Genomic DNA, 24,667 nt, shown 5'->3' on the forward strand with positions numbered 1-24,667 from the left:
AGTAGTCCTAAGCTGGAGAACCAAATCGAGTATCCGTACCTGCGGGCATGAAACACAGCCCCCCGAAGAAAGGGAGTCAGTACGAGATACGTACTGAGTATATAAAGCATGAAATACAATAAAGAGGATCATGACTGAGATAGAGATTACAAGAGACAAGTATGACATTCAAAAATACCAATACACTTGCCTTATGAAATGTAAAACATGCATATCAATATCATATATCATACCCGACCCATTATGGGACTCGGTGAATAAAGTCATCACATACCATCCTTGGCGCCATAATCACATCATCATATTATATATATATATATATAGATACCGTATCCCGGCCCTCTAGTGAGGGACTCGGTGAACAATGCAGTGAAACTGTGCACAAAAACGTACCCCGGCCCGGGACTCGGTGAAAGATATATTGAAGCGTGCACGAGCAGAGTAGTTAGCAACCATATGCAAACTAAGTCATATCTGAGACTCAACAGAACAATCAAAATTAACCATTATTCGATAATCAAGACAATAGTCATACCAAGTATCCTTCGAATGTCACTATGGATTATATCAAAATAGAACTTCTGGAGTCATAGACACGTATCAAGACATAATGAAATAGCTTCTGGAAATCAAGAAAACTAGCCATCCTAGTTTCTCTAAGAATAAGAGTTTCTTTGGAGTCGTATACACGTCGTTTGTTTGTTTCATAAAGATCATGCCCAAAAGAAAGGAAGGTTAGCTTTACATACCTTTGGCGCTTAATCCGTGACTCGATATGTATACGTTGTCCAAAATATCTCAACCTATATTAAGACTTCAAGACTATGGTTAAGCTACGAAAAGGCATAAAACGTACTTCAACGTTAGTAGCTTATTTCAAGACAATTGGACAGCACTTCCCCTATATCGCTCAATTTCCTCACATTTATGCCAACTATACAACAACCAATATAGCAACAACCAAAGCACGTCTAAGTTATCGCATTAAGAGCTAGTCGAAACAAGATCCGAGGATACTCCAAAACAGCCCCACATAACATAAGAATGCCCGACACACCTTAAATATCTAAAATATGCACCCAACAAGCCACCTACGCTTCGCATACGATATTTTATACGTTTCTTTCTTAGCAAATTAGTGATTCACATTAGCAACAACACAACAACGGCCTCAACTTTCATATGCAGGAAAATTATCTTAATATTAATAAGTCCTAAAGCAGCCCATCAATTATAACAACACAATACGAGCCTTAACTACACTTAGTCCTCCAATTTCACAAGAACAACAACACATATACCTACTTATAACTATATTTCCATTCCTTTCCACACGACCAAATCATTCTTGCATACAATACAATTATAACCTTAAGCATCAAATTCTTTCACTTTCATCACACGATCAATAACAACCATTACGACAACAACATCAAAATTAATTCACCATTTTTAAGTTAGAACAGCCAGCACACATGGCCCCAAACAGCAACTTAGCATCAACACACACAATTCTTTACATCCAACTCCACATTTACCAAATTATAACAAGTCCAAACCACCTCTAAAACATGTTAGAGAGAATTAAATCTTACCTTAACAAGCTTGGATCCTTAACGTTGTTAATCACTTGGATGTTTATAACACCTTAGAAATTAAATTTTGCTCCCATCAAAACCTTAAGCTCGGCAAAAACAGCCATGGCCGTAGCTCTTCTCTCTCTCTAGCTTAGCTTGCTCTCTTTCTAAGTTAATATTTGTTGAAGAAGAAAATGTGCTAAATGACTAATCTTAGTCATTAGTATGCTATTTATGGGCTGCCTATTACTCCTACACGTGTCCACCATGATGAATCATCCATTTTATTTCATTTTGTTATATATTTTTTTTAAAGAATTCGGTGGGGCCCACTTAATTGTCTAATCATGGTTAATTAATCCCTAATCTCCACTAATATTTCTATACTAATTGGAATTTACAAGCAAGTCATGCCATATTAAAAATCGGGATTAAAATTCCTTGTCTCATATCTCAAAAATAATCTCGTCTTTAAACTTATGTTGATTAGCTTACGAATAATCCAACGTACAAAAATACGGGATATAACATGTCCCAAACCTCATCACACCCTTCATGGGTGAGACCTTTAATAGCACTTGCTCTCCTTCCTCAAACTCAAGATCTCGGACCTTGCAGTCCATATACTCCTTCTGTCTATTTTGCGCTGCCAAAAGCTTGGCTTGAATCACCTTCACTTTCTCTAGGGACTCCCTCAGAAGGTCAGTAGCCCACGGTCTCACCTCGAATTCATCAAACCATCCAATAGGAGACCTGCACCTCCTTCCATACAATGCTTCAAATGGGACCATATCAATACTCGAGTGATATCTATTATTGTAGGCAAATTCGGCTAAGGGAAAGAACTGATCCTAATGCCCACCGAAATCTATCACACACGCATGAAGCATATCCTCAAGAACCTGAATAGTCCGCTCAGACTGCCCGTCAGTCTGAGGATGGAAGGCTATGATAAGATCCAACCTCATACCTAACTCCTCATGCAAACAGTCCCAAAAGCTGGATGTGAACGTGGTGCCCCTGTCGGACACGATGGACATAGGAACCCTGTGGAGTCTAAGCACCTCCCGAATGTAAACCTTAGCCAACTTCCCTGCATCATAAGTTATCTTCACCGGAATAAAGTGGGCAAACTTAGTCAACCTGTCAACAATAACCCAGATAGAGTCAAACTTCCCTAGCGTCTTCTCAAAACCAAAAAAAAAAAAAAAAAACTTAAGGAACCAAAAATAAAAGTAAAAGGAGGATTGTTTTAACAGACTGTTTGAAGACCCACCACGAAGTCCATGGCTATTCTTTCCCACTTCCACTCAGGAATGGGCATCCTCTGCAATGTACCCCTAGGTTTCTGATGTTCATACTTCACCTGTTGGCAATTTAGACACTGTTCAACGAACTCTACAATATCTCGCTTTATCCTAGTCCACCAGTAATGTTGCCTATATCTTAGTGACACCAGGATAGATAGAATACCTCGAACTATGAGCCTCTGTCAGAATGGTCTTAATCAAGTCGCCTACACGTGGACCACACACTCGCCCTGTGATTCACAGCACGCCCTCCTCATCAATCACGACCTCCTTGGCCTCACCACGCAACACCTTATCTCATATTTTATATAGCTTAGCATCTTCAAACTGCTTAGCCTTAATCTACTCTAAAAATGATGACCGAGCATCAACACAAGCCAACACCTTGCCTATGTTAGAGATATGCAGTCTCATAAAACTATTAGCCGGAGTCTGCACCTCTCTAGCCAACGGACGCTCAGAGGAGATCAAATGAGCCAGACTTCCCATACTAGCTGACTTTCTGCTCAATGCGTCAACTACTACATCAGCCTTACCAGGGTGATACAAAATGGCGATGTCATAGTCTTTCAGCAGTTCCATCTATCTGCACTGTCTAGACTTCAGATCTTTCTGAGTGAACACATGCTGCAAACTGCGATGGTCTGTGTACACCTCACAATGGACACCATACAAGTAGTGCCACCAGATTTTCAACGCAAACACCACTGGTGCCAATTCTAGATCATGAGTAGGATAGTTCTTTTCATGCACCTTTAACTGCCAAGAAGTATAAGCAATCACCTCCTTTCCTGCATCAAAACAGCACCCAAACCAGAACGTGAAGCATCACAGGTAACAACAAAATCCTTGCCCTCCGCAGGCAATGCTAGTACCGGTGTTGCGGTCAACAGTGTTTTGAGCTTTTGAAAGCTCTCCTCACACTCGTCGGACCAATGAAATGGCACCTCTTTCTGGGTCAAACGGGTTATATGAGAAGCAATAGAGGCAAACCCTTTCACAAACGGACGATAGTAGCTAGCTAGACCGATAAAACTATGGATCTCGGTCACTGACGTGGGCCTAGCCCATTCCTTGACTGCCTGAATTTTCTGAGGATCCACCATAATACCCTCATTCGAAATAACATGCCCTAAGAATGACACAGAAGACAATCATAATTCATACTTGGAGAATTTAGCATACAACTCCTTCTCTCACAATATTTCAAGAGCAATTCTCAAATGTTTCTCATGCTCTTCCTTACTCCTAGAGTACACCAGGATATCATCGATGAACACTATTATGAATGAGTCTAAATAGGGCTTAAACATATTGTTCATCAAATTCATGAACGTAGCTGGGGCATTCGTAAGCCCAAAAGACATAACCAAGAACTCATAGAGCCCATACTTGGTCCGAAAAGCGGTTTTAGGATCATCCTCTGCTCGAATCTTCAACAGGCGGTATCCTGACCTTAAGTCAATTTTTTAGAACACCGAAGCTCCTTGTAACTGATCAAATAAGTCATCAATATGGGGTATGAGATACTTGTTTCGGACAGTTACCTTATTCAGCTGACGGTAATCAATACACATACGCATTCACCCATCCTTCTTCTTAACAAACAGCACGGGTGTTATATCCCGTATTTTGTACATTCGGATATTTCAAGATAGTCGTGGTAAGTTGAGGGCAAGACTATTTTTCATAATTATTTTAATATACAAGTTGTTTATTAGTATGGAAATATTGAGAAAGGTTAAGGGTAAAAAGGAAAATTCACAAGGTGGTTCATGGTAATATTGACGAAGGCTAGGGGCAAAAAGGGAAATTCAAAAAAATATGGTCATGAAGCCACAAGGGGCCATGTGGCATGTGTCACCTTGTATTAGTAGGGACTATATATATATATATATATATATATATATATATATATATGGACAAGTGATGACAAATTAAGATATATTCATCTTTTAATTTAAGAAAGTTGGAGAAGCTTGGAGAAGGGGCATGTGTCCACTTATTATTTGTAGGAGCCATGTATATATATATGTGGGCAAGAGATGACTAAACAAGACTTAGTCATCATTTTAACTTAAGAAGTTGGAAAAAAAGAAAAGAAAGAGAGAGCATTCGGCCACCATGGCTGAATTTGTACAGACCCCCTTTCTTCCTGGGCTGCGTTTCATGCCATGCAGGTACACCCAGATGAGTAGATGAAATTGCTAGAAGATGTTCCAGCGAGATTGGCGAGCTCCATTTCCTTCCGGAGTGTTGCCGAGTCTGAATACATATGCTATGATTCCTGACTGATGTTAGAGACTTTGCAGACAGAGTCGTGGGTATAGAATGTCAGTCTTGTAAGCGGCTCCACCAGCCGATGTGTCTTTATATATTATGTTATAGATTCCATATGATTACAGATTTTGTTTGACTTGAGGACGACAAAAAGAATGTTTCTGAAAGCTCTTATTATGTATTTCGTTTTATCTGAGTTAGGAGTCCAAGCGAGTATGTGTGTAATAAGAGTCAGCGGGTTCGCTCGGCTCCTAATATGGGGTCGGGTGCCCATCACACCCTAGTAAGATTAGGGTGTGACAACGGGAGCACCCCACGGAGAGGCACTCGGGCGAATAAACTCGTTACTCAGAAGATCTTGCAAATACTCTTCCAATTCCCTGAGTTCTGCTAGTGCCTTCCTATAAGTTGGGCCGGGTATGTTATCGTGCGCACTCCACTGCATTGTTCACCGAGTCCCTCACTAGAGGGTCGGGTACGGTATATGTATATGATGACATGATTATGGCACCGGGTCCCATTATGGGTCGGGTACTGTATATATATATATATATATATATATATATATATATATATATATATGCATGCATGATGATATAATAGTATGATGACATGATTTTATCCACCGAGTCCCATGACGGGCTGGGTACGGTATGTGATAATGGTATGCATGATGTATGTTTTAAAGGCAAGAGCTTTGGTATTCTGCACATTGTACATGTTTCTGTACTCCTTATATCAGTTATGATCCTTTTACTGTGATTCCTGCCTTACATGCTCAGTACATATTCCATACTGACCCCCTTTCTTCAGGGGCTGCGTTTCATGCCACGCAGGTACACCCAGATGAGTAGAAGACATTGCTAGAAGATGTTCCAGCGAGATTGGCGAGCTCCATTTCCTTCCGGAGTGTTGCCGAGTCTGAATACATATGCTATGATTCCTGACTGATGTTAGAGACTTTGCAGACAGAGTCGTAGGTATAGAATGTCAGTCTTGTAAGCGGCTTCACCAGCCGATGTGTCTTTATATATTGTGTTACAGATTCCATATGATTACAGATTTTGTTTGACTTGAGGACGACAAAAAGAATGTTTCTAAAAGCTCTTATTATGTATTTCGTTTTATCTGAGTTAGGAGTCCAAGCGAGTATGTGTGTAATAAGAGTCAGCGGGTTCGCTCGGCTCTGAATATGGGGTCGCGTGCCCATCACACCCTAGTAAGATTAGGGTGTGATAAAGTGGTATCAGAACAGGTCGTCCTAGGGGTTGTCTGCAAAGTCGTGTCCAGTAGAGTCCTGTTTATGGGTGTGAAGCCGGCCACATTTATAAACAGGAGGCTGCAGGGCATCTAGGGATCGTTGACCTTCTTTCTGTCCTAGATCGTGCGATAGAGCCAAGTTATAGGAAAATGACATTCCTTATATAAACCTTACATACGACGGAAGAAGGTGAGTGATGATATGGAAACTCATAGAGGTAAGTCTTGATATATTTGTTCTGTTACCTGGAATTGGAAGCTCTGGGTGGCTGGAATATGTCATATGACAGTATGCCCTGTGAGGCATTGTTGGTATTTTCTGCGTGCAGATTCTGAATAGTAAGAATTTTAAAGAAGATTCTGGCAGAAATCTTTAAAAATCAGGTCATTTAGTAAGGAACGCCTAACAGGAGGAAGCGTGGGAAGGAAATATTGTAAATGGATGATAAGTGGGATGAGTTGTTTCAGAAAGGTTATGGACTTGGCATGGCATGAAGAATAATAGCGAGAAAGACGATTAGCAGTCCAGAGGATTAAAATGGATAACATTCGAGGTTTAGTAGGAACAAGGTCTGTTGGAGGATTCAGAGAAAGCCGACAATCAGTTTTGCTATAGATTATTATACAAGAATGGTGAGTGGGAATCCAAACAGGCTGATGCCCGAGTACTTATAAGTAATGGCGACGAAGGTGTGCTCCCTACTATCAGGAATCTGGAACTCTAGGACGAAAAGTAGTTATACACATAAGTGAAAAGTGAATATTGGGGATTGAAAAGGGTAAATAGTAATTGTAAAGGGAAGGATGTGTTACGAAAATGTCTCGGAATCTATAAGACTTCGACTTGCTCCAGATCATGTAATGAAGGCCATGCGGTGAGGTGGATGCGATTATATCGGCATTAATGAACTGAATTTCATCGAAGTTTCGAGGTTAAGCGTGCTAAGGTGAGAGAAATATTGGGATGGGTGACCCCCTGGGAGGTGTGCAAGAAATCTAATAGATTTAGATATAAGAGACAAACGAAGAGATATAGTAGCCTAAGGGAAATTAAAGTATACGGAATGGTTGGAGACCATAAGAGGTCGCGTAGGACGAGGCAGGCTAGACTGATGAAGAGAAGAAGGGTGTATCACAGCTTTGGAATTAGGATGAATTTGAATAGCGGTTGGAAATATTTTGTAGGCGAGATGGTAGTAATCATGTATACTTATATATATGAATGCGTATGATATCCCACATGTGATTGTATCGGTGGGCATGTGAGTCCCAGCAACCGGTGCTACGGTATGGAAAGCATCAATCGAGTAAGGGTACCGAAGTTCAAGTGATAATAAAAATAAATGGTACCAATGTTATAAGGTAAGCTGTTATTATTTTCACTACAGGTTAAGATTGGAAAATTCTAATACAATGATATTTGGAAAAGAAAGAGAGTGAGTAGATGGAAGGCAGGGAGATCAAATGTCGGAGAAAGGTGAAAGGTAAGAAACCTCAGTGAGTGAAGCCCCCGAGAGAAACTACCGGCAAAGCACAAGATTACTTGGGTAAAGAATTCAAAGGTAGGTACGTGAAAAGGAATAAGAAGAATATATGGGAGTAAGAAGGATACCTTAACGAGTTAACGGTAGGAACCCGATTACGCATTAAGGAAAGAACAAGAATGATAGGTCGGCACTGTTGATTGGGAAATTAATGGTATGGAATGAGGATTCATGTGAGGTCTGGGAGATTTGATCTCAGAGGAAATGGAATTGAAATGTAAGAAACGTGCATGGGAGACCGCTCGGTCATAGCATCATAAATATAGTTAAAGGTTCGATGAGCGAAGATAGAGAGAGTGTAACCTGTAAGGATTCTGTGCTAAGGGTAAAAGTAGCGGGACGCTCGAAAAATATGGATGTACAGCTGCAATACAAACGCGTAGTTAGGAAGCACTACGAGTAAGTGAGCTAAATGGGTGAAAGTACTAATAGTGGACGGAAAGAGATGGGAATGTTGACAAGAATGATAATATAGACAGAAAATGAAAGGAAAACTTATGATAAGAAGTTTTCGATATGTCATGCATAGAGTTGTAAAGAAAGACAAGGAGTAAAGTATAATCGAAGACTTCAAAAAGGGACATAGTGAATCTCGACGTTTCCATGGACTAGTGAGTCCAAGACACCGTTAGTCACAAAAGACAGAGGTATGGAGAGACGAAAAGAAGGCATCGGAATTGGATACCCTTATAAGTATTCTAGTTAAAAACAAAAGAGTAAGTAGCAAGAAGATAGACAGGCCAGATTACACGATGACGGAACCCCGTCTTTAAGAAGAAAGTGAAGGGCGATAGGTAATTATCGTAGACAAGGATACTCGGAGACTGTTGGCATATAAGGAGCCCCTTAAAAAGGGGAGGAGAACATATTATATTAGACTTAAAAGGAATCACAACATTTTCAAGCGTCAGAAGAGGAGATTTATTAGCTCGGGGCCAGAGTTCAAAACATATCGGCATATCAGGAGGATACCTGAAGGAAGTAGAAACAAATTGACAATAAGTATACCATGAGGCAGATGTGAGGATAAAGGAGTAGCCTATAGCCACACTGGATCGTCAAGTGAAGATTTCGTACCAAAGACGTGGCTCCTGTTAAGGTGTCGTGGCGAAACAATAACAGAGAGGAGATGACCTGAGAAGCCGAAGAAGAGATGAAGAAGAAATATCCTTACTTGTTTCCTATGCCTACAGGTAATCTGAATTTCTAAAGCGGATATGTGGATTGAAGAATGAACAGTATGTGACAACTATAAAAGGGACCCTCCCGAAGTATTATGACACCCCATGAGACCAGTTGAACATTCGAGGATGAATGTTCTAAAGGGGGGGGAGGATGTTATATCCCGTATTTTGTACATTCGGATATTTCAAGATAGTCGTGGTAAGTTGAGGGCAAGACTATCATAATTATTTTAATATACAAGTTGTTTATTAGTATGGAAATATTGAGAAAGGCTAAGGGTAAAAAGGAAAATTCACAAGGTGGTTCATGGTAATATTGAGGAAGGCTAGGGGCAAAAAGGGAAATTCAAAAAAATATGGTCATGAAGCCACAAGGGGCCATGTGGCATGTGTCACCTTGTATTAGTAGGAACTATTTATATATATATATATATATATATATATATATATATATATATATATATATATATATATATATATATATATATATATATATGGACAAGTGATGACAAATTAAGATATATTCATCTTTTAATTTAAGAAAGTTGGAGAAGCTTGGAGAAGGGGCATGTGTCCACTTATTATTTGTAGGAGCCATGTATATATATATATATATATATATATATATATATATATATATATATATATATATGTGGGCAAGAGATGACTAAACAATACTTAGTCATCATTTTAACTTAAGAAGTTGGAAAAAAAGAAAAGAAAGAGAGAGCATTCGGCCACCATGGCTGAATTTGAAGCCATGGAAATTGATCACAAAAAAATATTTTCTTCTAGTATTCCAACCAATTGGAATGTCCCTAACAACATGGAGTAGTTGTTGGAGCAAGGAAAGCATTCATTTGGGTGATCTACAAACCCTAGCCAAGTTAAGAAGTTGAAGGGTAAAGGTAAGGTTTAATCTTCTTTTACATGTGTTATGGATGATTTATGCATGTTGTGGTATGTAGAAATGGATGAAATTCAGGAAAAATGTGTGTCTTGGTTGTGGCCGAATAAGAGGTGGTGTTGTGTAGATGTGATGAATTGATTTTATTTAGTATTTTGATTGTTGTAGTTGTGGATTCCATGATGAAAATGAAGGTTTGATGAATTGAAATGAAGTTGTAATCATTGTGGGATTGTTGTATAAGTTAATGTGACATTAGCATGAATTTTTATATTTGTATGAATGATGTTGTTAATATGTAGATTGTTGGTGTAGTTCATGAATTTGGAAGAAAAGAATGTGTTGTTGAATTTGGAAGGTTTCGGGTGAAGTGGTATGTTGGTTGGGTTGTTTTGAATATTGTGTGAATTGTTTGAAGTGTTCTTGAATAATGTGAGAAGGATTTCGGATTAACACTTGAATGTGAGATCATTGGTGTTAGCTTGGCTATATATGGTCGATTTGAATGTAAAAGGGATGTTGTCGAATTATGTAGAAAAGAGTTACTAACGTTAGAATGCATTTTGAATTGATTGTTGATGTTGTTGGCATGATTGTTGGGATTGTTGTTGATGATTTGGCCGAGTTGGATTCTCGGGGTTGGTTGAATTTACAAGGGAAATGCTGCCGAAATTTCGGCAGATTATAAGTGAATTTATTTGAGAAACTAGGCAAGTGTATGACGACGAATTTAATGATTGTGTAAATTCTTTTGAATGTAGACTAGCAAGCTTGGATAAATAAGCGTAGCTAATAGGATGTGAAACAGATATGTAAGGCTTACCCTTTCTTTCTTTTGGCATGTCCTAGAGCTAAGTAAGGTATGACACGCACCTTGGGGTAACTCTACTTTTTAATTCCGAGCTTGTTTACGATTCTTATTCACTTCATGATATGAGTATACTTAGTATAGTCGAGCTTATTGTATGATTGCATAACGAGTAAAGCATGAAGAGTTTTTGTTTTTAAAAGAGTTCTATAAGTATTAATGTCCCTAACTTTCGTAGACGGTCTCGGATTGCTTTAAAACGTTCGTAGAGGGTTTTGTAGTAAATGATGGTCATAACTTTCTTATTCAAACTCGGATTGACCCGAAACGTGTTTACGATCCTTCAAGTGTCGTTTTGTGTACTTATCTATCGAGTCTTAAAAATTGATTTGTATGCATATGGTTTCTCACTACTCTGCTCGTGTATGCCTCAATGCATCTTTCACCGAGTCCCGGGCCGGGTATGTTATCGTGCGCACTCCACTGCATTGTTCACCGAGTCCCTCACTAGAGGTTCGGGTACGGTATATGTATATGATGACATGATTATGGCACCGAGTCCCATGATGGGCCGGGTACTGTATATATATATATATATATATATATATATATATATATATATATATATATATATATATATATATATATATATATATATGCATGCATGATGATATGATAGTATGATGACATGATTTTATCCACCGAGTCCCATGACGGGCCGGGTACGGTATGTGATAATGGTATGCATGATTTATGTTTTAAAGGCAAGAGCTTTGGTATTCTGGACATTGTACATGTTTCTGTACTCCTTATATCAATTATGATCCTTTTACTGTGATTCCTGCCTTACATGCTCAGTACATATTCCGTACTGAACCCCTTTCTTCGGGGGCTGCGTTTCATGTCACGCAGGTACACCCAGATGAGTAGAAGACATTGCTAGAAGATGTTCCAGCGAGATTGGCGAGCTCCATTTCCTTCCGGAGTGTTGCCGAGTCTGAATACATATGCTATGATTCCTGACTGATGTTAGAGACTTTGTAGACAGAGTCGTGGGTATAGAATGTCAGTCTTGTAAGCGGCTCCACCAGCCGATGTGTCTTTATATATTGTGTTACAGATTCCATATGATTACAGATTTTGTTTGACTTGAGGACGACAAAAAGAATGTTTCTGAAAGCTCTTATTATGTATTTCGTTTTATCTGAGTTAGGAGTCCAAGCGAGTATGTATGTAATAAGAGTCAGCGGGTTCGCTCGGCTCCGAATATGGGGTCGGGTGCCCATCACACCCTAGTAAGATTAGGGTGTGACAACGGGAGCACCCCACGGAGAGGCACTCGGGCGAATAAACCCGTTACTCAGAAGATCTTGCAAATACTCTTCCAATTCCCTGAGTTCTGCTAGTGCCTTCCTATAAGTTGGGATGGAGATAGGACGAGTCCCTGGGTCTAAGTCAATTCTGAAGTTAATATCACGATTCGGTGGCATACCAGGCAAGTCCACGGGGAACAAATCCGCAAACTCGCATACCACGAGAATCGAATCAAAGGATGGAGTATCTATACTGGTATCATGGATATGTGCCAAATAAGCTAAACAACCCTTCTCTACTAGCTTCCTAGCACGAACAAAGGATATTACTTTCTTAGGGAAGGGACTAATGTTACCCTTTCACCCGAGTCTGGGTGCCCCGGGCATGGCTAGTGTAACAGTCTTAGAATGAAAATCAAGTATAGCATAATGCAGGGACAACCAACTCATACCCAAAATTACATCGAAGTCTACCATGTCTAATATCACCAAATCTTCCCAAGTACTATACCCCATAAAAGAAATTGCACACGAATGGTAGACGCTATCCACTATAACAGAATCCCTAACAGGAGTAGACACAAAAATAGGGGTATCAAGAGTATGACACATCATATCCAGACCCATAGCAAAATAGGTAGATACATAGGAAAAAGCAGAACCCGGATCAAACAAAACAGAAGCCATACGGTCATAAACAGAGATAGTACCTGTGATAACAGCATCGGAGGCCTCAGCCTTGGGTCTACCTGGGAAGGCGTAAAAATGACCCCCCCCCCCCCCCCTCCCTGTCACCTGTGTACCACCGCGATTACCATTACCAGTCTGAGCCCCGACCCTTCCGGGCTGTTGTCCACCTCTACCTGCCTGAGGACCGCCTTGGTTAGGCTGGGCACCACCCCCTACTGGCGGTGTGGCCGCCCCGCGCGATCCTTACCCCCTCGATCTAGTGCAAATGGAGCTCGGGGAGTCTGATACTGAGTCCCCTACCCATTCTGTCTAGGTCTGGGGTAATACCTCTTAATATGCCCTATCTCACCACACTCGAAGCAAGCACGGTCCAGCATAGGCCGCTGAACATAAGTTGATGAAGCAGTATAGCCTCCATACTAACCGAAAGCCTGGTAATTTGTCCCTGATGGGCCCCCAGCTGACACCTACATCGCGGACTGAGCCGGACGTCCTGAATATACCTGCGAACTCTGACCCCTCGAGAAGGAGTTACTGAATATCCCACCCTTACGGGCCTTCTTCTCAACTTGCTTTATATAACTCTCATGTCTAATCCCCTCAACGATACGGACATGCTCCACTATCTCCTGAAATGAAGCCCCAGTGGCTACAAGCTGAAAAGCCGACAACTGCAGTCCGGTGTTCAACCCCTTCACGAACCACCGTATCCTCTCCCCTTTATTGGGCAGCAACTGAAGAGCATAACGAGAAAGGGAGTGGAAACGGGACTCATACACAGCAACAGACGAGTTTTCATGACCAATAGTAGCGAACTCATCCTTCCTTCGGTCCCTCAGAGTACGCAGAACGTACTTGTCCAAAAACACAGAGTAAAACTGGACCCAAGTCAATGGAGGAGGCCCAGCTGGCCTACACTCCACATAAGCCCTCCACTAAAGCTTGGCATCACCCAAGAGCTGGAACGTCACAAACTCTACCCCGTACTTATCCACGACCCCCATCTTATAGAGCCTCTCATGACAGTGGATGATGAACTCATATGCGTCCTCCGAATCAGTACCATAAAACACAAGAGGCTTCATTTTAGTGAACCTCCAAAACAGATCATGTTCTACACCAATCATCACTGGCCCTACAATAGGCCTCGAGAAGGCCTCAAAACCCGAAACCTCATCCAAGCGGGGTGCCACTGCTGCTGCATGCTGAACCCTAGGAGCCTGTGCTCTGTCCGGATCTGGGGCCGCTACCCCTGCGCCCCTACCTGCAAGACCTACTGGTATAGCTCCGGCATGTGCTAACCCATGCAACCAATTCAGCACTTGGGCCATCGCGTTTGGTATACCCTGAGCAGCTGCAACTTCTGGTGGAACTGGTACTGCTGCTGGCTAGGCTGGTGCGACTGCAACTCCCGCTGCCTCGTTAGGAACCACTAGAGGCACGGGGTTAACCACTGGGACACCACCCCCAGCTGGGGCCGCCCCTCTGCCACCTTCTCTGCCTCCACCTCTACCTTTAGTTGTTGCCGCGCGTGTTCTCGCCATCTGCGAGAGAATGAAAGATAGTCAGATACCTATTTGAATCAGCAGATACCAATTGGAATCAAGTAGCACGAAAAAAAGAAAGAAAAAAGAGTTTTCCTAGTGTCCGGCAGCCTCTCGAAGATAAGTACAGACGTCTCTGTACCGATCTACAAGACTCTGCTAGACATGTCCTTATACGATGAGATCGACGAACCTAAAGCTCTGATACTAACTTTGTCACGACCCAACCTGCCATGACTGGCACCCATCTAAATCCTAGTGGGCGAACCAACATACAAGACACCTATCCATTCGATTAGGTTTTATATTAACCAAGCTAAACAATTATTACTCATTTGACAAACAAAGAACAAGGTAAATCATTCCATACATGCTGAAATAAGTGCGAAAGTTCTAACTATTACAATCTCCAAAATCTGAAAGTCATCATAAAGGACTCTAAGCTAAAAACATGTCTAAGAATCTAAAGTCTAACAATGTAGTAATCCATAATGTCCAGAGTACGAAAAGACATCATAGTAAGATGATCTTCGGGCGGCCTGGCATGGGAAGAAGCTCACCCTAAAATCTGTCAACAATTATCCTCCACGCTAAATGTGAGGACGATCAACGGTCTCCGTATCAAAATCTGCACTCAAAGAATACAGCAAGGTAGTATCAGTACAAACACTATGTACCGGTAGATATTATAGGCTGACTAAGATTAGTATCATGCACATTACGTAAAATCGATAGAATAAAACAAGCCAGTCAATAGTCATGAATATCCATAAATCACAGCAAGTGAGCCAAGAACAATCACAACACCAAGATGTCAAGCATCACAATCACGTAAGTCATAATAGAAATAAGTTTACCACGATAACCTCACTCACTGTACATACATGCTAGCTGATGTCATAGCTCAGTAGCCATGACCTGCAAGGGACCGATGGTGTCCATGTACTACTCGTTCCGGAATAACCCTCGGACCCGACCATAAACCTCCGCCCCGGAACGAACCTCGGTTGCGAGACATATCAAAGTACCTCTCGTTTTCGGAACGATCCTCGGACCACGAGCCCATAATCTAGGTCATAGGAGTGCCTTTTCATACCTCTTACAGAACAGTGTTTCTTACCTTTCCAATACCAAGAATCAACTCATCATTTCATGTCACAATATCCCTGAGAAGATTATATTAGCTTCTCATCACAACACATCCACTGTAGATTTAATCACACAGGAATAATGGCAAGGAACCTACACAATCAATCAATCACATTCACGTAGGAATTAAACCACACAATACCATGCATGAAAACTAGACATGTTTCCTCCTAAGGAGATCACCAAAAGTACAATCAACTAAACAAAGTCTAATTTAAGTAAACCGTAACGTACCTCAAAGTAGAGCTGGAACACACAGGTTACTCTACTACAGCCTTTCCTTTCCTCAAGGCCTCAATATGTTCACGGTCTAAAAATAGAAGGCTCAATGAGTCACATTGCTCAATTTATAAACAACAAAGCAAGAATACCCTTCCCTTTCCCCATTCTAAGGGTGGATAATTTCTAAGTGATAAACAACCTATCAAGGCCCCTAGTATTCATTTACCATCAAATTATACAACATTTATCAAACATTCCCATTACAAGCAGCTTTCTATGGCAAAGACACCATTTTTATAGAATCCTAGGTCTCAAATCACTTAATTTACTATTCTAAATGTTCAACTTATGACAAATAGCAACTAATCAATCCATTTACATGATAAATAAGCAATAATAACCCCAACCCATCAAGTTTTGAAGGTTTATTGACATTCTAGGGTTTCTACTTCACTTTCACCATTAGAGACTCATGGAGATGCTTACCATAATGAAGGAAAAGGGAATGATAGAATGGAATTCAATGAACTTACCGCACAAGGTTATCTTGCCCTAGCTTGAAAATGCTCTCTAGGTGCTTGTTGGGAAGTGTATTGGTGTTTTGTGAGAAGAGAAAATAAAACTGAGTATATAAAATTCGAGTTACTGTTTTACGTCAACCGCTACGGCGGACGTCACGCCGCTGCAGCGGTCCCGCTATAATGGTCAAGTGACCGCTATATATAGCGGTCCCAATGGAAACCACTGACCGCTATGGCAGTTTTCCCACCGCTATAGCGGTACCGCCATAGTGGTCCATCGTCCGCCACAGCGGCCACTAAGGACATGGATGGCCACTGGCAGCGGTCAAGCCGCCGCTATAGCGGTACACCCACCGCTACAGTGGTCCATTTTGGGCAGTGAACTCGACTTTTGACCAGTTTTCCCCCTATCACCCCACATTTTATCCAAAGCCTCAAAAACATGCACACATACAAAAAGACGCCCCACGAATCCACTCGCGGCCTCGGAATTCCCAACGGAATCCTAATTTCCCCTAACGCCTGGAAGGATCATTACACATCATCTTTGTACTTTGGCAACTAAGCACACTTTGATGGAAGAAAACTTATTTGCACATGATGTTTAAATTAAACAAATGAATACAACTTCTGTTACTTCGATGTATCACACTTCGTTCGAAAAAAAACTTACTTCCACCTGGTGTTTAAACTAAACCAATGAATACAACATCTATTATTTTGATGTATCACATTGCGATCGGTACTTGCACCTGGTTTTTAAACTTGAATTTAGAAGGAGATACTGACATTAATAGAGAGTCAGGAGTTATGGACGAGTCAGGGGTCGTTTGGTACACGGTATAAGGTGAGATATCCCGGCACTAACTGTGGAATTAATATTGTACCATGTTTGGTAGAAGGTATAAATTTATCCTGGGATAAATTTATACCTTCTACTAAATAAAATATAAAATGAAGCCCAAAGTTAAAGATGGGATATCCCACCTTATCTCATTAACCTTGGGATTATTTATCCCACCTCCTAGATGGGAAAAATTAATCCTGGGTTTATAATCCCGGGATAATTTAGTCCACGTACCAAACGACCGCTCAGGCTTAAGGGGTTCACAATATTGGTGGACAGTGGTATTACACACAACTTCCCAATAGGAGTAGTAACATTGCCAATGTTGTATAAAAGAGCGTAGTATGTCAGTCACAAAGGTGAAGCAACTACTTAAGAAGAGTAAGGTTCCTGTTTGGGAGAATCTGTTTGTAGTTAGGTTCCTGTTTGGGAGAATTTGTTGGTAGTTTCAGCTAAGAAGGTAACAATTAAGGATATTGTACTTGAACATATTCCAGAGGTACTTGATGACTTTTCGGATGTATTAGCTGAAGCAAGGACTTCACCACAAAGAAGAAATGTGACTGCTATATTCAGGGGCGGAGCTAGGTAGATATCAGGAGCTCATCTGAAGCCTCTCGGTGAAAAATTACATTGTATATACAGTAGATGTTGAACCCCCTTAGCTTCTTCGTATATTTACTTAATAATTTTGAACCCCCTAAGTTAAAATCTTGGCTCCGCTACTAACTACATTCTCCCGAAATAAGATGCAATTTCAATAAGTATCAGGACAACCTTGGATTCTCTAAAGCAGGGCCTTGGATAATTGAATTCCTTTGGCAGCACTATTGGAAAAGAGGAGCCTAGTTCAAATGGTTCAATTTCTTTTGTCAGGACATTTACCACTATATCAGAAAAGGTTAAAGATTAGCTGTCTGACCTTTACAACCATTAACATATGTTTTTTATCTCAATAGACTCGTTTTCTGAAACAGATTCTAATTTCTTGTCAAAATGAATAAACATGCTATATTCTGCTCCTACATCGAAGGAGAAATAAAAACTTGAATCTCAGTTGTACTTACATCGATCAACTCCTTCTTGGTATCTTTTAACTCAACATTTGCCAATTCCTCTTTAACCACTAGATTCAAAGTTTCAAGATCTTCTAGTTCTTCGATCTGTTCTAATTTTTTGTTCCCATCTTGGCCTTCTCCCATAATTATTATTATTGGAGTGAAAGCCAAGATGTTAAAAAAAGAAATTAGACAAGATCGAAGAGAGCCTAAATTATTAATTGCTGTTAAGAAGAACTGGTCTTTATTATCAGCAGTATACGTCGACGACATCCTGTGTTGACATACAACAACATGGAAGAAATCAGTGATTTAATATTGTTGCTAATAATTTTTTGGGTATGGAGATATTAACAGGACCTAGAGATTACTTGTGACCCAACGCAAATTAAGGAGACGAAGAAGCTAAAGAGGTCAAATGAATATGTGACCTAAATTTACATGTATTGGAATATGTGGGACGGATCACAAAGATAATAGAGAAATTAACGTGATGAGTCAAGTTTATAGATTTACATACATAATTAGTACAGTATTTAAAAAATTTCAAAAATAGCAGATATTTTTATTTTTTTGGCATACTTATAAAATCGGTACAATTAATATCCCACTAAATTAAGGATCCAAGATAACAAGTTTTTGGCCAGCTATTAGTTCCATCCATATCTTCCAGATATCTTTCGTCTCCCAATGTACCGAACCATTAAACACTAGCTTACTTTCCATTTTTGGTATTAGCTGAACAATTAGTTGGAATGTTTGTTACACTTAGTTAGGGGGCACGTGAACTGCACATGTGTAGAGGTAACTGTTAGGTCAAAATATTAGTTATAGCTAAATTTTCCGCTTTCTTTATAGCTAAGATCATTCCATTGTCATTAGACCATTGATTTTCAGACCAATGACAATGAGAGATCATAACATACTAAGAGTTACGTAAACAAGTGGACACTCTTAAGAATTCAATGGATGGTGTGGTTAATACTAAAGTGGTGCAGCCCATGGAGGATATGTTGCTAGGCAGTTTGAGAACCGTTGCGACTCAAGTTGCAGCTCCTGAGGAGAATGGCGTTCCAGTGGGTGAAAATGTTCAGCAACGAGAATTATCAGTTACCTACTCGTGGGTACGGTTTAGAATTTCCACTATTCGACAGGAATGGCTTGAAAGATTGGTTGTATGAATGCGAACAGTTCTTAGATGTTCATGAAACACCTGAAGGTTCCAAGGTGAAATTGGCGTCTTGCAAGTTGGAAGAAAAAGCTCTCCAATGGCACCAATCATTCGTGAGGCACGGACTATATCGGGAATGGCCTTGATGGGGCTTTTGATGCCAATTCTAGTCTTACTTTCATCCTTGGACTTTGCCAGTCAAGCACACTTCGATAGAAAAAACCTGCTCGCACCTGGTGTTTTAATTAAACCAATGAGTGCAAAATTTATTACTTCGATGTACTATTGATACTGGAAGGACTACCGAGGAGTCTACATTTACATGTTTCAATTTCATATGTTAAGACATATGTTATCATAAAGAAAATATAAAAGATTAGCTGTTCTGAGCTTGACCCTATAAACACTTGCTTCTTTGTCTCAACAGAATCATTTTCTAAAACAAGATACTAAAGCATGGTATAATATTTCATTCAAAATGGTAAACAGATGCCATTCAATATTTGAAGTATATATAATACTACTCTGATTCCTCTGATTCCATGGCAGCACTGTTAGGAGGAAGAGCCTACTTCAAATGGTTCAACGTCTTTTGTCATGACAAAATACCACCATAGATAAAAGGTAAAACATATGCTTCTTTGTTTCAATAGACTGGTTTTCTATAACAGATTCTAATTATTGGAAAGGTGTAATATGCAATTCAAAATGTTAAACATAACCATGAAAGTCAACGCTTCTTTGCTTTACTGGCCTTCAACTTCTGGAGAGCATATGTTATTCCTTCATTGAGGGTAGCTTTCCTTCCTAGTTTATAGTTCCACAATTCTGTTGTTATGCATCTCCCATTACTGGGATTTTCATTCATCTCCATCAAAGCAGTAGTTACCAATTCATAAGCCGCTTCTCCAAACTCGTTCTTCAATCTGTTCAGCCTTTCGTCGTTATCATCAAAGATGATTTCCTACCAAGACACAAGAGATAATTAGCTTATAAGTATTTTACTCAATGAGATAAAAAAAAACAACTATAAGTCTATAATGCATTCATTACCTTGGAACCATTTTCACTGGTTACATCTTTAAAGGGATACCAATTGGAATCCTTAAGATGATGCTCCCAGATTGAGCACAACTGAGCAGCTTGAAAATCTGCATCTTTTCCAAGGAATTTTTTCTTGGTTATCTCCTGAAATTTTTTAATATCAAGCTCTCCCATTCTCTTGACACCGATTAAAGCCCGAGAAGAGTACTGCATCATTCCCTAAAAGCCATGAAAATCATGTTTCATCCGTCAAATTTTCACCATATTAGAATGACTCCTGAGTAAATTGACTTTGAAATATGGACTTTTATGACCGCATAAATCTTCACGATTTGAAGCCTATTTGCTAAGTCCTTACAACTTAAAGTTAAGCATAACTATACAGACGTGAATGTTCAACAACATAGAATATGGTAGAAGCTCAGTTTATGGTACAGATTTTAGGAAATTTGTAATAGGTTGAGAACGAAAACTGAACATGGACATACAAAATCTCAGGGTTTTTTTTATCAATTGGGGGTAGGGTTAGGGGAAATGGGAAAGAGATTACAAGGTGGGAAATCGAACCCTCACCAACAAGGTGAAAGTTCATGTAGTCAACCAACTGAACTACTAAGATTCCCCACAATTCAAAATGAACAGAAGTTGCTTTATTCTGCTCCTAATCATTCATGATGTTCTTACTCCCTTAAAGGACAACTAAAAACTTCAGTATTATTAAAATATTAGCTCAGGATATTGTAGAACTGCAGAGAGTTGTACATACATCGATCAACTCCTTCTTGGCATCTTTTAACTCAACATTTGCCTTTTGTTCTTTAACAACTAGAGCTTGATTCAGAGCTTCAAGATCTTCTAGTTCTTCCTTTTTCTCATGTAGGCTCTCTTCAATCTCTTCTAATTTTTTCTTCCCATCTTGGCCTTCTCCCATGTGTTTCGTTACTTGCATAGCCCCTGTGAGACGTTCTATCTCCAATTCTAGCGCTTGCTTTAAGTCAAGTTTCTTTTGCAGCTCCATGTTTTGCTGACGGAGAGTTTCTTTCACCTTCTGCAAGTAAAGTTCTCTATAGATGTCAGAGACTAATTACATAAGTTGAGTAAAAACACAGACTTGGCATACAAACCTTCTGTTCTTCTGCCAAGCGTAAGACGCTCTCATCAACCCTTTTTTGCTCCATTGCTGCTCTCTCATTCTTAAAACACATAAAAGAGAAATGTTATAGTCAAACACTTCCTGAAAAAAGAGCAGGCCAAGTGAATTTCTGATATATTCCTAAACTAAGTGATGACAGTCAACATCAGCAGAGCTTAACTGAGAACATAATTAAAGTTGGCAGCGAGAAAATACTGGGTTCTTGTAGCTTCATTTTGGAATAGTATATTTGCATGGAAGAAGTTTTAAGATGCGCATAACATAAATATGGAAAATGGGAGTGATGGAGCAAGGAGAGAAGCAAATAAAAATTAATAACAGTTCCCCTTTGTATTAGAAAGCATATGCTCTCATCTAATGTTGAATGAAGCTTGCTTGCATTGACAGTACAATCTTAGTTCTACAAACCACAACATCTTATTTTTATACCACATAGTTTTTTGGCTAACAGGGTAAAGTCAATCAGTTAAACAGCAATTCACATTCCAACTATTACATGCTAATAATTTGGATGGCTGAGAGCATATGCTTTCTAATGCAAACATAATCCTTCCCCCACCCCCCACCCCACACACACACACAGTTTTTCTAGTCTGCCGGCTATCTTTGTCTTTGAAGACATTGAAAGGGTTCAACTGGATAAGACTAAGTCCATGGTCAGTCCCTAAGGATATCTGAGGTCCTTAACTTCATCTGCAGTTAAGTGGCTATACTTCACCTTCTTCTACTAATAATATGTTATTTTTTTCTTAGAAACTTATCAAGTTGTCAAGTGCAGTGACAGAAGGGACAAAGGTAAAGATCTTTTCTTTCTTAAAATACATGGAGAAGCAAAACTCTGTTAATCAAGTAAGACTTTTTACCATTTGCTTCAACAAATGAAGCTCTTGTCTCTGATTATCATTGAGGGCCTCCCTTTCCACCAACTCCTTTTCACGCAATTCAAGTTCTTTGCTTTGTTCTTCTAAATACAATTTACTTTTCTCATGATCCTTCAACACCTTTTCAAGTTGATCACGGGCATTCTTTTCCATCCTTTGTAGGTCTGTAGTAAATAGCAAGTGCTTGTTATAAATTTTGTAATAAGAGAAGACATGGAAATTCAAAGTGTGATGTTAAACTAGCTAATATGTGTAGGAGAAAAACGTACCTTCATTATATTCTTGGATCGTTGCATCTCTTTGCATCATCACGTTGCTCAAGCACATGGAAGTTTCATTGCATTTGCTCTCTATCTCCTCGAGGCTCCTACGTTTGGCCTCGACTGTGTTAACCAGATTAGAGACAAGCGCACCAGTTTTGCGCTTCTCTTCTGCCTCAATATCTGAGATGGATTTTAGATCTCCAGTTTTTCGCAGATAGTCACCAATTATACCTTCTGAGTTGTAATCATCAGCCTTTGCAACCCAACCATATAACTTATCTTCCTTATTTTGTGAAACTAAATAGTCCTTCTTCCCTTGATGTTGTGATTCAAAGCTCTTCTGAAACTTAATTGCATTAGAAAAATCACTCCACTCATTTCCAAATTCGACCACGGCTTTCCCTGAATGACCCTTATAGTTCCACAATGGATGTACCCTCACTGGATTAAACCCTTTCTTTTTCAAATCATCCCTGAGAAATGAGCCACTCTTTCCCACGTAACGCCGACCGTCGAACTCAATGGGAAGATTTGCTACAATTCCCATCCAAGGAAATGCATATTTCTCATCAACATCATTCCCATCATGTGTTGGCTGTAATTGATCAGTTTCCATTTCATCAGACGTTGGAAGTTTATCTTTACTCAGCAGATCATTATTCAAGTACTTCGTAAGACCTAAATGCTTCGCTTTATCGTTTACTTTCCTGTGTTGTGAGCCTTTGCTCACTCCTAAAGAATGTTGGACAAGATCCTGGAAACTGTAGGCCTGTTTCTTTTTTCCAGAACAGAATGGACATAGGTAAACTTTACCAAAAATCTTTTCCTTCCCATAGCCCTCCTTTAATCTTTGATACCATGTATCAGCATATTCTTCCATCTCTGACTCACTAATATCAGTTTCCTCTTCAGATGACATGGACATCTTTCAGATAACCTACGTCAGAATTAAATTGGACAAAAATAAGTTAACATACCATTTGGTTGAAGTCTCAATGACAAAAGGATTCATAAATTCATATGGTTGAAGAAGACTATTACGACATGATGTAGGAAAGTTAATCTAGTGAAAGCAGAAAGCATTAAAGAAAAGATAGATAAACACCAGGTTTTAAAAGACATCCATTAGATAGCCAAGAAAATTCATATGCATACAAGCAAAGAAATACATATGATTGAATACCTAAGCCAGCAGAATTGGATTATCTTCAAAAATAAGTTAACATGAAAATTGAAATCTATTAAATTATGCTCTAACAAATACAGGTTAATAATTACTTCCAAAAGTTTAAAGAAAAGGATAGAAGCACTAGATATTTTTAGTCAGTCCTCACTGATTAGTATCAATAGTGATGAAATGTGATCATACCATTGGTTACAGTCTCAATGACTAAAGGATTCATAAATTCATATGGCCGAAAGACTAGTACATGATGTAGGAAAATTAATGAAGTCAAAGCAGAAAGAATTTAAAAAAAAAAAAAAAAAAAAAAGATTGATAAACACCAAAACATCATATTTTTTTAATATACATCCGATTGATTGCCATGACTATTCATATACATACAAGCTAAGAAATACATATGCATGGAAGCAAGCAAAAGGGACCTGATATTAACATACCATTTGGTTACAGTCTCAATGACAAAGGGATTCATAAATTTCATATGGTTGAAGAAGACTATTACTACATGATGTAGGAAAATTAATCTAGTGAAAGCAGAAAGCATTAAAGAAAAGATAGATAAACACCAGATTCTAAAATACATCCAATAGACGGTCAAGAAAATTCATATACATACAAGCAAAGAAATACATATGCATGGAAGCCAATAAAAAGGGACTTGGTATATAACTAGATAATATTTCGAAAAGGGACTTTCAGTAAAACCTATGCCAGCAGAATTGGATAATCTTCAAAAATAAGTTAACATGAAAGCT

The 24,667-nt window shown here is 39.4% G+C and overlaps 2 protein-coding genes across 2 annotated transcripts in view; both read right to left on the reverse strand.

Annotated features, from left to right (window-relative positions):
* The window catches only part of LOC132607651 (uncharacterized), a 14,963-nt gene extending 11,494 nt beyond the window's left edge, over positions 1 to 3,469 (reverse strand). Inside the window, exon 1 of the mRNA XM_060321746.1 lies at positions 3,326 to 3,469. Within this exon, the coding sequence (XP_060177729.1) occupies positions 3,326 to 3,469 (144 nt within the window). The remainder of the gene's footprint in view (positions 1 to 3,325) is intronic.
* A 15,653-nt stretch (positions 3,470 to 19,122) lies between these two features.
* LOC132604984 (protein INVOLVED IN DE NOVO 2-like) lies at positions 19,123 to 23,681 on the reverse strand. The gene is made up of 6 exons (XM_060318322.1): positions 22,733 to 23,681; positions 22,446 to 22,627; positions 21,554 to 21,622; positions 21,196 to 21,477; positions 20,439 to 20,648; positions 19,123 to 20,349 (listed from the first exon to the last, which is right to left on the reverse strand). Exons 1-6 carry the CDS (start codon positions 23,649 to 23,651, stop codon positions 20,116 to 20,118), a joined length of 1,896 nt encoding a protein of 631 aa, XP_060174305.1. The 5' UTR covers positions 23,652 to 23,681; the 3' UTR covers positions 19,123 to 20,115.
* Between the last annotated feature and the right edge of the window lie 986 nt (positions 23,682 to 24,667).

The sequence above is a fragment of the Lycium barbarum genome, chromosome 8 (assembly GCF_019175385.1).
Source record: "Lycium barbarum isolate Lr01 chromosome 8, ASM1917538v2, whole genome shotgun sequence".
Lineage (NCBI taxonomy): Eukaryota > Viridiplantae > Streptophyta > Magnoliopsida > Solanales > Solanaceae > Lycium > Lycium barbarum.